Source organism: Heloderma suspectum, chromosome 2 (genome assembly GCF_057233095.1).
Source record: "Heloderma suspectum isolate Gila_16-S chromosome 2, 16-S_ref, whole genome shotgun sequence".
Lineage (NCBI taxonomy): Eukaryota > Metazoa > Chordata > Lepidosauria > Squamata > Helodermatidae > Heloderma > Heloderma suspectum.
In genome coordinates, this window is record NC_139459.1 from 344,650,527 (window position 1) to 344,664,955 (window position 14,429).

A 14,429-nucleotide genomic window follows, 5' to 3' on the forward strand; every position below is an offset into this window, starting at 1 on the left:
TAGCACTCATAGTCAACAAAAGGGTGGGAAAAGCAGTACTGGGGTACAATCTCAAAAACGATAGAATGATCTCAGTACGAATCCAAGGCAAACCATTCAACATCACAGTAATTCAAGTCTATGCCCCAACCACTGATGCCGAAGAAGCTGAGGTTGATGGGTTCTATGAAGACTTACAACTAGGGATGTACGAAAGTCACTTACCTGGTCTCGCAGCTTGCTTCGTGGTGGAGGGGAGGCGCTTCGCTTCTCCCCCCGAAGTTCAGGCCGGGGGGGGGAGGCTTCCTGCCTCACCTGGCCGAAATTCAGCCCGGGGGGGGGAGGCTTCCCGCCTCGCCCGGCCGAAATTCAGGCCGGGGAGAAGCGCCCCATCTCCCCGGCCGCAAACTTCAAAAGAAAAGTAAAAAAAAAAAAAAGCCCCGTGATAGTCTACGTAACCATTTACGTAGCCTATCACGGCTAGATCTGCAAAGTCAGCCGTGATAGGCTACGTTAATCGTCACGTAGCCTATCACGGGTGACTTAAAAAAAAAAAAAGCACATACGCAAATGGCGGCCCCCATAGGGAGCCGCCATTCGCGTTCCTTATTTGGACCCTGTAGTCTACGTAAAGATTTATGTAGACTACAGGGACCAAATGAGGAACGTGAACGGCGGCTCCCTATGGGGGCCGCCATTAGTGTACGCGCTTTTTTTTTTTTAAAGTCACCCGTGATAGGCTACGTGTAGGGATGTACAAAAGGGACTTATCTTGTCCTGCAGATTTTTTCACGGTGGGGGGGAGGCGCTTCGCTTCTCCCCCCGAAGTTCATGTGAGGGGGGGGAGGCTTCCCGCCTCGCCCGGCCGAAATTCAGGCCGGGCGGGAGGCGCCCCATCCCTCGCCGGCGAAAGTCAGGCCGGGTAGAAGCACCCTGTCTACCCGGCCGCGAAAAAAAAACAAACCCACCCCCGTGATAGGCTACGTAACGATTAACGTAGCCTATCATGGCTAGATCTGCAAAGTCAGCCGTGATAGGCTACGTTAATCGTCACGTAGACTATCACGGGTGACTTAAAAAAAAAAAAGCGCGTACGCTAATGGCGGCCCCCATAGGGAGCCGCCATTCGCGTTCCTTCTTTGGTCCCTGTAGTCTACGTAAAGATTTACGTAGACTACGGCGAAAATAAGGGCAACGCAAATAGCGTTGAAAGACCGGCTGCCGCCCCCGCCCCTGACGAAGACCTGCCGAACCGCCGCCGGGACCCGCCGCCGGGAGCGACATTCGTGAAAGGTAAGTCCCATCCTGGGGGGTGGCGGGGGGGTGGCGGAGAATTTCTCCCCAAACAACCTTCGGAGGACCGAATGCGTTGGCACTCAGCCCCCCAAAGTTTCGGGGAGAAATTCTCCCCCATCCCTACCTACAACCCCTTCTAGAACTAACACCAAAAAAAGATGTCCTCTTCATCATAGTTGGATTGGAATGCTAAAGTAGGAAGTCAAGAAATCACCGGGATAACAGGCAGGCATGGCCTTGGTGTACAAAATGAAGCAGGACAAAAGCTAATCGGGTTTTGCCAAGAGCACACGCTGATCATAGCAAACACTCTTTTCCAACAGCACAAGAGACATCACCAGATGGTCAATATCGAAATCAGATTGATTATATCCTTTGCAGCCAAAGATGGAGAAGCTCTATACAGTCAGTCAAAACAAGACCTGGAGCTGACTGTGGCTCAGATCATGAGCTGCTTCTTGCAAAATTTTGGCTTAAATTGAAGAACATAGGGAAAACCACTAAACCATTCAGGTATGACCTAAATCATATCCCTTATGAATATACAGTGGAGGTGAGGAATAGATTTAAGGGATTAGACCTGATAGACAGAGTGCCTGAGGAACTATGGACGGAGGTCCGTAACATTGTTCAGGAGGCAGCAACTCAATCCATCCCAAAGAAAGAGAAATGCAAGAAAGCCAAGTGGCTGTCTGATGAGGCTTTACAAGTAGCTGAGGAAAGAAGGGAAGCGAAAAGCAAGGGAGAAAGGGGAAGATATATCCAACTGAATGCAGAGTTCCAGAGAATAGCAAGGAGAGACAAGAAGGCCTTCTTAAATGAACAATGCAAAGAAATGGAGGAAAACAACAGAATGGGAAAGACTAGAGATCTCTTCAAGAAAATCGGAGATCTCAAGGGAACGTTTTGTGCAAAGACAGGCATGATAAAGGACGAAGGCAGGGACCTAACAGAAGCAGATGAGATTAAGAAGAGGTGGAAAGAATACACAGAAGAACTATACAGGAAAGATCTGAATGTCCCTGATAGCCATGATAGTGCAGTGATCCGGACGTCCTTGAGAGTGAAGTCAAGTGGGCCTTAGGAAGCATTAGTAACAACAAAGCTAGCAGAGATGACAGTATTCCAGCTGAGCTATTTAAAATCCTAAAAGATGATGCTGTTAAAGTGCTGCAGTCAATATGCCAACAAATTTGGAACACTCAACAATGGCCGCAAGACTGGAAAAGGTCAGTTTACATTCCAATTCCAAAGAAGGGCAACGCCAAAGAGTGTTCAAACTACCGCACAGTTGCGCTCATTCCACATGCCAGCAAGGTGATGCTCAAAATCCTACAAGCTAGGCTTCAGCAGTATGCGAACCAAGAACTACCGGAAGTACAAGCTGGGTTTCGAAGAGGCAGAGGAACTAGAGATCAAATCGCCAACATTCGCTGGATCATGGAGAAAGCAAGAGAATTCCAGAAAAGCGTCTATTTCTGCTTCATTGACTACGCTAAAGCCTTTGATTGTGTGGATCACAACAAACTCTGGCAAATTCTTAAAGTGATGGGAGTACCAGACCACCTTACCTGTCTCCTGAGAAACCTTTACGAGGGCCAAGAAGCAACAGTAAGAACCAGACATGGAACAACCGAGTGGTTCCAAATTGGGAAAGGAGTACGACAAGGCTGCATATTGTCACCCTGCTTATTTAACTTATATGCAGAGTACATCATGAGAAATGCCGGGGTTGGATGAATCAGAGGTCGGAATTAAGATTGCTGGGAGAATTATCAACAACCTCCGATATGCAGACGATATCACCCTAATGGCAGAAAGTGAAGAGGATCTAAAGAGCCTCTTGTTGAGGGTGAAAGAGGAGAGTGCAAAAGCTGGTTTGAAACTCAACATTAAAAAAACGAAGATCATGGCATCTGGCTCCATCACTTCCTGGCATATAGAAGGGGAAGAAATGGAAGCAGTGACAGATTTTACTTTCTTGGGCTCCAAGATCACCGCAGATGGTGACTGTAGCCATGAAATGAAAAGACGCTTGCTCCTTGGGAGGAAAGCTATGGCAAACTTAGACAGCATAGTAAGAAGCAAAGACATCACCTTGCCGACAAAGGTCCGTCTAATCAAAGCTATGGTTTTCCCAGTAGTAACGTATGGCTGTGAGAGTTGGACTATAAGGAAGGCTGAGCGCCGAAGAATTGATGCTTTCGAACTGTGGTGCTGGAGAAGACTCTTACGAGTCCCCTGGACTGCAAGGCGGTCAAATCAGTCCATCCTAAAGGAAATCAACCCTGAGTGCTCATTGGAAGGACAGATCCTGAAGCTGAAGCTCAAATATTTTGGCCACCTAATGCGAAGAGAAAACTCTCTGGAAAAGACCCTGATGCTGGGAAAGACTGAAGGCAAAAGGAGAAGGGGACGGCAGAGGATGAGATGGCTAGATAGCATCACCGATGCAATGAATATGAACTTGAGCACGCTCCGGGACAGAGCGGAGGACAGGAAGGCCTGGCGTGCTATGGTCCATGGGGTCACGAAGAGTCGGACACGACTGAACGACTGAACAACAACAACAACAACAACTCTGTTCTAAGAATGCAAATTGCTTAGAGAGAGGTGAGGACAAGGTCTGCCCCAATTTTAAGGTGGCCCTCAGCATGGGGCCTGGAACATACGAAGCTGCCTTATACTGTGTCAAACCATTGGTCCATCTAGCTCAGTCCTGACTATGCCAGGGTGGACAACCTGTGGCCCTCCAGATGTTTTGGCCTACAGCTCCTATAATTCCTCGCCATTGGCTAGGGCTGCAGACAGTTGTCATAGGGTGGCCGTGTTTTACAGAGGACAATCTTCTATTGGAAAGGCTATCATAGGACAGTCCTCCTCTGTCTGAAGGTGTCCTCTGTTTGAAGGGTTCTCCAGTCCAGGTCAGGTTTGAAAATAAAGAAGGGAGAGCAGTGCCTTGGTTGCCCATCAGCGGGGACCTAACTTAGCACGTGGTGGACAGCACACTGAGGCTGAGCAGACGCACAGGTCAGCTGGTCACACTCTCTCTCACTGTGGTGAGACGTACTGTATTTCTACTGAAGTTCTAGAAATTATTTCCAGTGATGCATGTATATGTATAAATTAGCATATTCCAAGTGGTGTCCTCTTTTGTCCTCTTTTTGGTGATACATTTCCTCTTTGGGGGGGGGCAGTGTGTAAATGGTCACTCTAGTTGTAGGTCAAAACATCTGGAGGGCCACAAGTTGCCCACCCCTGGTCTGTGCTGACTGGTGATGGCAGTTTAGGGTTTCAAACAGTGGCCTCTCCCAGCCCTACGTTGAGATACTGTGGATTGAACCTGGGACATTCTGCATGCAAAGCACGTGCTCTTTCACACTGAGCTATGGCCCTTCCCCAGTATTGGTGAAGGCCCCCATATAAGTAGGGAAGCTCTGCCCTCCCTTATGCCCAACAAACACAAGGGCAGGTGAGCTTACCAGAGGAGAAGTGCAGCTGCCACAGTACCAAAGCTCCTCTGATGAACAACAAGCAGCTGCCATTGTAATGCCATTGCTTTTTTCTTTTATTTTTTTACCGTTTCTATTTTGTTTTAAACTTTTAAAGGTCTTATGTTTTATCATATTATGTATTTTTAGGGTTTTAATTTGTTTTTGAACAGCCACAGTTTTGGCTTTGGGGCAGTACAGAAATGTAATCAATACATAAATATTAAAAGAAAAAAACATCACCCATAATCTTCAGAGTGATACAGCATTTGGGAGAGTCCTCACCAGCTGCTTTTGGTTGCCATCTGCTAAGGCTAGGCCTCAGCAAGGACTTCCCAGGGTTATCAGCTCCAGCTTAGCTTTATTCACGTGCTCTCCAATGCAAGGCTGGTGTGATGCAATATAGGCCCGTTTCATCCACATACCAAGTGTCAGCCATTTTTTGCACAGCTGGTGTGTGCATAATGCAACAGAATGCGAGGCAGATATTCCGGTACATGCAAAGGCCCCATTTGCGTGCGTCTTCCCTCTCTCAAAGCAAGAGAGGGAAATAGGGTGGCTCCTTAGGAATTGCCAAAAAGAACATACAGCACCGAAAACAGAGGGTGCTGATATGCATATAATTTGCATGTGCTAATGCATATGTATAGATGCAAGTTTAGAAATATTTGCCATAAGTTATATAGAAATATAATACATCTCACTACGGTGTAGAATACTGTGACCAGGTGACTTGTGTTCCTACCTGTTCTGCCTGCTGTCCAGATGCTAACCTTTGATGGGCAACGATCTTTATGATTCTTTATTAAACTGGAATTGGACTAGGCAGCCCTTCACATAGAGGAATGGACACATGGCCACCCTAGAGGGAAAATCACACAAATCAGGCTTACATGTGTATAGCGAGAACCTCACATGGTGTATTATATGCACAAGGCACCCACCTTCTCCATCCCACCCCCAAGGAGGATCACTGACCAGTAAGTGTCTGAAACAGCCAGGCCATAAATTATTTGCATGAGACTTAAATGGGTTTCCTTATCAATTTCCTAATGTGAATATAAAACCTATCTTGGCTGCAGTGTATACTCACTTTCTCTTCCAAATTCTCTAACAGCATTCACATCTCAAAAGTGTGAGAGAGGCTTAAATCTATTTTTTACTCTCATATATGAAAATGCCCTTAATGCAACATTGTTGGCTTGATCTACCACAGGTAGTGGCTTCCTGCTCTGTATCATTTAAGGTGCACTTAGGTTTGGTTCTGTAATTATTACTCACCCACAACACACGTACTGTGCTTATTTAATCATCATACACAGAAGAATAGATTGTGGTTGGTTACCACTGAATGATTCCAAGAACTCTGAACCAGTCTGAACCAACTAAATGTTAGTGTAAAACTTAGATGTGAATGTTCAGTTTCACATAGGACACTCAAAAGGTTCTCATGTACCTGAGATCTTTGCTTCCTGAAGCCAAGCCAAGCACCTTCTCCATGACATCAGAGCAAGTAAGTCAATGGAAGTCCAAGGGACTATGACACATCTGCATGGCCAGGGTCACACTGTTGTTAGAGCAGATCAAGCGAGAGGCAGAAAGAGAGAGGTCAGAGTTAGAGGCTGCAAGAATACAGGGGAGGGTCACTGACACTCATGATCTATTTTACTAAGGGGAGCGTAGGTGGTATTTAATAGTCACATTATGTGTTGTCCTACCATGTCTCCCAGCTGCTAGTGTATACCAAATATGTATGTTGTCATTTGGCTGGTGAATGCCAGCCTTTTGGATTTGACACTCAGTCTTACAGCTTTAGTAGTAAGCTACTAAAGGCTGGTGTGATGCAATATAGGCCCGTTTCATCAAGTTTTGAAATTCTGGCAAATATAGAAATAAGGATTTCAAATCCTTTTTATTTCATTGGAAGAATTAAAGCATGGATGTTTCTATCTCCCATTTGAAATCAAGGGATTGTAATGCAGGGATGGGGAATGTGTGGCCCTCCAGAAGCTATTGGACTTCAATTCCTATCATCTCTGACCATTGACCACCCTGGCTGGTGCTGATGGGAGTTGGAGTCCAACAACATCTGGAGGGCCACAGGTTCCCCACCCTTATTTTAAAATGTTTTGTTTTAGCTGAATCTAGAAGTCAAAAAGATGTATTTGTTGTGTAACTAAAACTTACAAAATTTGTGTATGGCACAGTTTTGCCAGATCCATCTCGCAGCAACTGGGTCACACTTCTTGCCTGCTACATCACTGTAATGTGTTTATAATGTATTGCAAAGCAAGCATTACCTTTTTGTGAGAAAAAAACGCCAATATGCATTGCACTGAATGGCCTTTGACATATGCCACTTCCTGGCCTTGGATGCATTTTAATTTTCACATAGGTTGTTTCTTCCTTGATTAAGCCACAAGGGCTGAATACCTCCTGTACTTGCTGCTGCCATGGCTGATGAAACAGTTTATGCTGATCTAAACCTCCTTGAGACTAGGCTGACACAACCAGTGAAATCCAGAAGTAAGTGTGGTTTTATTTAATGTTATAATAAATAATGTATACTAAATAAACAATTTCTGGGCTCTTGTTTGGTTTAAAGTCAGGATTCCTATTTTATCTTAATGTAGCTCAGAGGAAGAAGAAATATAGGAGTGCAGCCTGAATTTTGCATGGGGCTATTGATGGAGGAACTCCCATTGTTTAGAAATTTTGAAAGTACTTTTGAAAAATCTTCAGAGATAAAAAAGTTACCCTTAATTACATCCATGTAGCCCCCGGATTCTAAATGTGGGACAGAAATATTATCTAAAAGAATGGAAAATAGGCATGAACACCTCCAAAAGAAGGTAGATATGGGAAACACGTTATACAATGTCACCCACTGGGACTTCCCATAACAATGAAATGAAGGTTTATTTTAAAGGCAGCTGAAGATCTTTATTGTATACAAGATGAGATTGTGTTGTTCGGGAGAATAAACTTGAGGAATAGAGTCTGTTTCACTGGGAATTTTTTGTATAAGAGACTGTTTATGGAATAAGAACACTCCAAAATAAGAGCCGTTTCCTAACAATCATACTCTGGAAAGTATGAGATGTCTGAAAACATTTCGCTGTTTGAAGAGCACCAAAACGGTCTTTCTTTCTTTCTTTCTTTCTTTCTTTCTTTCTTTCTTTCTTTCTTTTGAAGATGTATACCCTACCTTTCAAGAAAGTGATCTCTAATCTAAAGTGGTTTACTACAGATTGAAATAACCTCCCCTCCCCAAAACCCCCCAGCAACAACCAGCAGCCCTTGTTCCTCTGGCCATTGGCAGAAGTCAGACCAGAGCGTTATTCTCCTCACTTCCTCAGATCCAGACAACTAGTATTGGGCAATTGGGTTTTGGTTGTTGTTTTTTACTGGCAGGGAGTTTGGGGGAAGCATTCTTTAGCAGCCAGTTGGTATGGTTGCAAGAGAATCCACAGGGAGAAAAGCACAGGAATAAACCCAAGTCCAGTGCAAGTATAATAGAGGTCAGAGAAAGAGCTAAAATGATTAGGGAAGGCAGTGAAAAATCCTGGAGCCAGCCCTGTGAAGACACATGATGCCGCAAACTTGCTGAAACTAAGCAGCTCTAAGTCTGGTCAGTGCCTGGGTAGGAAACTGCTAAGAACCTTTAGTATTCCACTGTGTGTTTCAGGGAAGAAGAGCAGCAAATAAGGTTTAGAGTACCATTAACGGGTAGCAAATGGTCAAGACTTATTTTATTGTATATTTAGTCAGTTAGGGGTTGGGATTCCCTCCCTTGGGGATTGAAATACTTTGAAATACTTTGAAATACGTTCAATTCCCTTGGGGATTGAAATACAATTGAAATACGTTGGGCTACAGCAATTGAAAGGTACTTGTTTCATTATCTGACTGCATTTTCAGAAATATCTACCTACAAGTGTGTGAACAGACTGGAATTAGATATGATCTCCTCCCCTACTCTGGAGGATTAAGTTCAGCTTCTCCCTGCCTTTGTAATGTAGATGGCGGACATACATACCACTGAATTGACTGGTTTGGTCATCAGTTTTGTCTCTCCACCCATATTACAGATAGGCTGTCTGCCTTTTTATTTTTTTAAAGAGCCAAATGTATGTTTATTTAAATGTGAATCTGTTCAATTGGTATTAGCATAATTTGGAAAGTATTGCAAATCGACTTTGGGGACAGTGTGTGTGTGTGTGTGGGGGGGATTAGTATCGGATGTAACAGGCACTAGCCAATCAGCACTATATACAGCCCACCCCACTGCTAAGTTGATCTCAGGCAGAAAATCTGAATAGAACTTGGTAAGCACGTTCCCAGTGCAGCCCCTCTCTCAAATAATGTGACAATTATACCCACCCAAAGTCACATCGAGATTTGCTAAAAACTATTCTGGTGCATCTCAGTTAAGTCATATGACCTCCCTAGAGAGGTTCGCCTGGCACCTAACGTTGTACTCCTTTTGGCACCAGGTGAAGACCTTTTTATTTTTCCAGCATTTCAGCACTCTAGGCTTTTAGCTCTGCTGCTTTAAGTCTGTATTTTAAATATCTGCATTGCTGCTAGGTTTTATTCTGGTTGTACTTTTATATTGTGGCTTTAAGATTTCATATTTTATATTGTTTTATGTTGTACTTTGTGGTTTTAATTTTTGTGAACCACCCAGAGAGCTTTGGCTATTGGGCAGTTTAGAAATGAAATAAATAAATATGAATCCAGAAACAGATGCTTTTCAGAAGAAAACAAGGGGTCATTTTCTATATCACCTGTTTTTATACATGTTGTTGTTGTTGTTGTTGAGTCGTTCAGTTGTGTCCGACTCTTTGTGACCCCATGGACCATAGCACGCCAGGCCTTCCTGTCCTCTGCTCTCTCCTGGAGTGTGCTCAAGTTCATATTCATGTTTTTATACATATTTCTCCATAGTTTAAAACTGGCCTGTTACAAGGACATTAACAGAGTAGAAGATAAAGGCAAATTATTTGATGTGTCCCTCTTTTTATGTTATTAAATATGGGATTGACCAGATTTCCACCCATGCCCAAGATGGCACCGAATCGCTCTGAGGGTTGGAGGTGCTGGACATATTATCTTGCTGCTGGCTGTTGTGGCACTTAGTGTTTGGGGTAAGTCTACCTATGGCCCCACAGTTCTTATACATTTAGCTGCATCCTTCGGCTACCAGAATGAATGCCATTTGAGTTTCTGAAATTAGGAAGACCAGTTTGCCCTTAGTAGATAATAAACAGCCAGCTATGTGCACAAGGGATTAGCCATCTGACAACACCCCAGTGAAATACTTTTATTAGGCACTGTGACCTTAAATATATCCAAGAATGAGACTTACTTCCTTGCTTTTAATCTAGGGCAGCAGTTGCTAAGAGACTGAGCAATGAAAGAGGACATCCCCAGGTTGAACCTTGCCTCTTCCATGAACTCCCTATACTGTAGGTGGCCTTAAGCAAGCTACTCTGTCTTAGGGCAGGTTCACACATCACTTTAAGCCATGGTGGTTTATAAGCCACTCACAGTAGCTTATAAGCTACTGTATCCCCCACTTAATTGGACAAATAAGCTAATGTGCTTACTGTGCTGTTTTCCCCACCCTTTCCCCTTATCTTTCTACAGTCTTCCCGCTCTGTATCTGTACCTGGCTACTAGGCAGATCTCAGGAACAAGGATCTGCCAGCCAGAGCAGAGTGGCAGCAGCTGTTCTGACCACTCTTGCCAAGCTATCCTGTAGGTGATCTTTAAACCACTCTTTAAGCCACTGTGGAGTGCCAGACAGCATGATAAGCCACAATTGTTTCAATAAACCTGACTACAGGCCACGGCTTATCAGAGTGGCTTATTTTGGCTTAATAAGCCACCGTTGCAGAGGAAAACTGCTTGCATACGACACAATAAGCCATGGTGGTTTCTAAGCTCTTGTGAGTAGCTTATAAATCACCATGGCTTATCGTGACGTGCAAACCCAGTCTTAACCTCAGCTCTCAAATCTGCAATATGGGGGTGTCAAGAATCTGGACTTGGGGTGGGGCCTGTACACTAGCACAAACCTGCCCCTATCCCCAAATGTGGAGGATCACCCCTCGCCATTGAGTAATCCCTCCCTTCACTTTCACTATTAAACTACACCCCTTTATTTAACATATATCTTTTCCCCTAAGGTAGCTGGTCATTAGGTATGAGTCAAAACAAAGAGGTGCCAGAAGATATATAATATTTTATTAAAAAGAAAACAAGAAAGCTGTTTATTTTAAGAAACTTGTTACTACTTTTAAACTGGGTTTCTATACAGTTAATTTTTACCACCACGCAGGTGTTAGAAGCCCCAGTTCTCATCCCAACCCAAGCTTAAGCCAAGTCCCCTATCAAGCTCCACCCCAATTAACTCACAGGCCTATCATGAGGGCTTGGATGGCAGTCTTCTTCCTGCCATCTGGTCAGGGTTGACTTCCACCTGGGACTTTCAAGGCTGTTCACCAGGCTTCTCCTGAAGTCTTCAGTCTGGTCCAGCAACTACTGCTCAGTCTCCAGACCACAGCCACCTGCTGACACTTTAGCTCTTTCCTCCGAAGGCTGTTCCAGGAATCTCACTCTCCCCCCTTGCAGACTTTCTTCAGCATCTGCTTCATGTGCTCGCAGCTTGGCCTCCTGGTTTGTAGCTGCTCTTCCTCCTGGCTGATGCTTTCTTCAGGCTCCCCAGCCGCTCATGAAGGTACCACCTTAGGCTATTCTCCAGTCAGTCTCCTCCTCCCAGACTCTCCATAGCTCCTTATATTCGTTCTAGTCAGAACCCTCCAGCCAATGAGCCAACATCCCGTCATCCCATCTCTGTATAAGCTTCTGATAGAAAAGAAATTGCTTTCAAAAAGAAATTCAAAGGAGGAGAAATTTCAGAGAAATTCTCGTGGGCTGGGTTTGGGGTTGTTGTGCTTACTTTAGTTATGAGGTGGCCATGGAGCTTAATTTACCTCTGAGGTGGCCATGGAGTATAGAGAGATTCATTGTACAATAATCTCCATGGCAGCCTGTCGCCTCCTCAGCTTCCCACACTTCAGTTAAAGCCATCATGGGAAGACGTCATGAGGCAACTCCTCCCATGGGACTTTTGAAGTTCAGGTGGCCTGGGAGGCTGGAGAGCAATGGAAAGATGTGTGGTAGAGAGAGAAAACACACACAGCACCCTCAGCCTCAGTGATTTGGTAAGCTTGAAAACCAAAAGAAAGTCAAGAGTCTGCCTCAGAAGAGTGGAAGCCTCAACACAGTTGATGCCGTTGCCACTTGCAGGACCAGCGCAATAAACCAAAAACCCTGAGGAAAAAAGAAAGAACCGGTACTACAACCCCTGCCAATAGTGAGCCCCATCTGTGAGAAACTCTTGGAGAATTTCTCCTCCCCTAGGAGAAATTGGGTGAAATTGTCCCCCCAATTTCTCTCTCAGAAATAGGCTGGAGGATTTTGAGAGGCCATTTGCGCACAGCACTAGTAACTGCCAATTTGCCAGTACACCTTATTTACAATGTAACTCCCAGCAGGCACAAGCCTCCAGCAATACACATTCATTTTTCTTCTGCTGTTAACCTCTTCAGACCTTCAGTGATTGAAATAAACCATAACAGTTACACTTTTACTCATTCGTGCTAGGAGTGCTCGAAAGTCACTTACCTCGTCTCGCAGCTTGCTTCGCTGTGGGGGGGGGGGAGGCGCTTCGCTTCTCCCCCGAAATTCAGGCCGGGGGGGAGGTGCCTCGCCTCACCCGGCCGAAATTCAGGCCGGGGAGGAGGCGCCTCGCCCGGCCCGGCCGTGAAATAAAAAGTAAAAAAAAACAAAACGCCCCCGTGATAGGCTATGTGACGATTTACGTAGCCTATCACGGCTAGATCTGCAAAATCAGCCATGATAGGCTACGTAAATCGTCACGTAGCCTATCACGGGTGACTTTGGGAAAAAAAAAACGCGTACGCAAATGGCGGCCCCCATAGGGAGCCGCCATTCGCGTTCCTTATTTGGTCACTGTAGTCTACGTAAATCTTTACGTAGACTACGGCGAAAATAAGGGCAACGCTTCTTGCGTTCTTGCGGGAGCGACATTCGGGAAAGGTAAGTCCCATCCCGGGGGGGTGCGGGGGCAGGGGGGTGCGGAGAATTTCTCCCCGAAACTACTTCGGGCCAAATGCCTGAAGTTTCGACGAGAAATTCTCTGACACCCCTAATTCGTGCACATTTACCTGGTCGGTGTGTGTGTGTGTGTGTGTGTGTCCAGCTAACATCATCTTACATTTGTAGTCCTCCCATGTTTTCCCAGCACTTCTTCCATCCTTTGCTTACCATGGACTATAGTAACCATCTTTTATGTATATGTTGTTCTGTGAAGTCATTCGAAGTCAGACTCCAAAGCCTCAAACTGCTCCAGAGGTGCATCTTAGTGAGGTTGCCATCCAAAGTCCCGGAAACAAAACTGGCTGCCGCGCTAGCTTGGAGAACCTGGTGCTTTGCCTAAAACAGCATTTGTGTCAGCCAGAGCACGGAAAATCGGAAGGTGAGTTTCTTCTGTTTCCAGCTTACTTTGTGAGCTCTCTAAAGACATCTGGGCAGCTATCTCTAGAAACTAAAGGGACTGGTGATACAATTCAGTGGTGCTCTTCTTATGTTCACACTGCCATTCCTGCTGGCACCCATGGCAGATGGGATAGTGCTGTCTGAACTAAGAATTATTTTGCTGCATCAAAACAAAACAAAACCCAGATCCCTCTTTCCAACTACACCAGTCCAGATACATCTGGAAACTTAGTAACACAGCTCACTGGAAATGGCCATCATGTCCAGGTGTTTGTCCCAGGATCCGATAATCAGATTATTAATTTTTATGTGTTTCTTAGACTCAAATTGTTTAAACTGTGATGTATTTTTATGTGTTTGAATTGTGAACCACCTTGGGAACTGTTGTGGCTGAAAGGTGCTCTATACAAATGGAAAGTAGTAAGTAAATAGCCAGTAGCCAATGGTGGATGCCTCCTTCCAATATTTCTCTATGCCCAGTCTCGGTCATATGCCCTTCCTGCCCCAGACTTGCATGCAGCTGGAATCTGCCAGGAGGGTTACCAGGTGTGTGACCTGTGCTGCCCTCCACTGCTGCGAAAGGGTCCTGCGGATTTGGAAATCTGTACAACCCGGGATCACACAACCGACCTTTTGCCATGTGTCCTTCCAGAGAAACGGAGTGATCCTTCCATTGGAAATGAATGCAATGTATGCCCCAGAGACTGGCTGCCTCATGGGAAGAAGTGCTACAAGGTTTTTGATCAGACACAGAAGGCTTGGAATGAAAGCAATAAAGAATGTGCTAAGAAAGGTGCTCAGATGGCAGTGTTACGTGACATAAACGAGGAGGTAATAAATCCAGTAAATTGTCTGGACAATGCAGAATAGGATAAAAATCAGAGAACTAGATGGGGATTCATGGTTACTTTCCTTAAAAGATGAACAAGTCCCACCCAGTGGCCCATAAGTCAGATCTGTCCCCCACTTCCAACAATTTGTCTTCTTTTGGGGGCACTTCTGGATGGAGGGCTCTTAGTACCAAGAGTTGTGCAGCTATTGCATCTTTTTCTCCTGAATGGATTTTCTGCATTA

The 14,429-nt window shown here is 45.0% G+C and overlaps 1 protein-coding gene across 3 annotated transcripts in view; it reads left to right on the forward strand.

Annotated features, from left to right (window-relative positions):
* The window catches only part of LOC146355321 (killer cell lectin-like receptor subfamily B member 1B allele C), a 54,444-nt gene that overhangs the window by 36,052 nt on the left and 3,963 nt on the right, over positions 1-14,429 (forward strand). Inside the window, exons 1-5 of one of the 3 annotated variants that reach the window (XM_084840858.1) lie at positions 6,187-6,279; positions 7,162-7,292; positions 9,818-9,916; positions 13,171-13,335; positions 14,008-14,186. In XM_084840858.1, coding sequence (XP_084696984.1) covers positions 7,220-7,292; positions 9,818-9,916; positions 13,171-13,335; positions 14,008-14,186 — 516 coding nt within the window. In that variant the 5' untranslated portion in view covers positions 6,187-6,279; positions 7,162-7,219. Of the gene's footprint in view, positions 1-6,186; positions 6,280-7,161; positions 7,293-9,817; positions 9,917-13,170; positions 13,336-14,007; positions 14,187-14,429 lie in introns of those variants that run through there. The other 2 variants (XM_084840859.1, XM_084840856.1) reach the window with 2 other exon arrangements.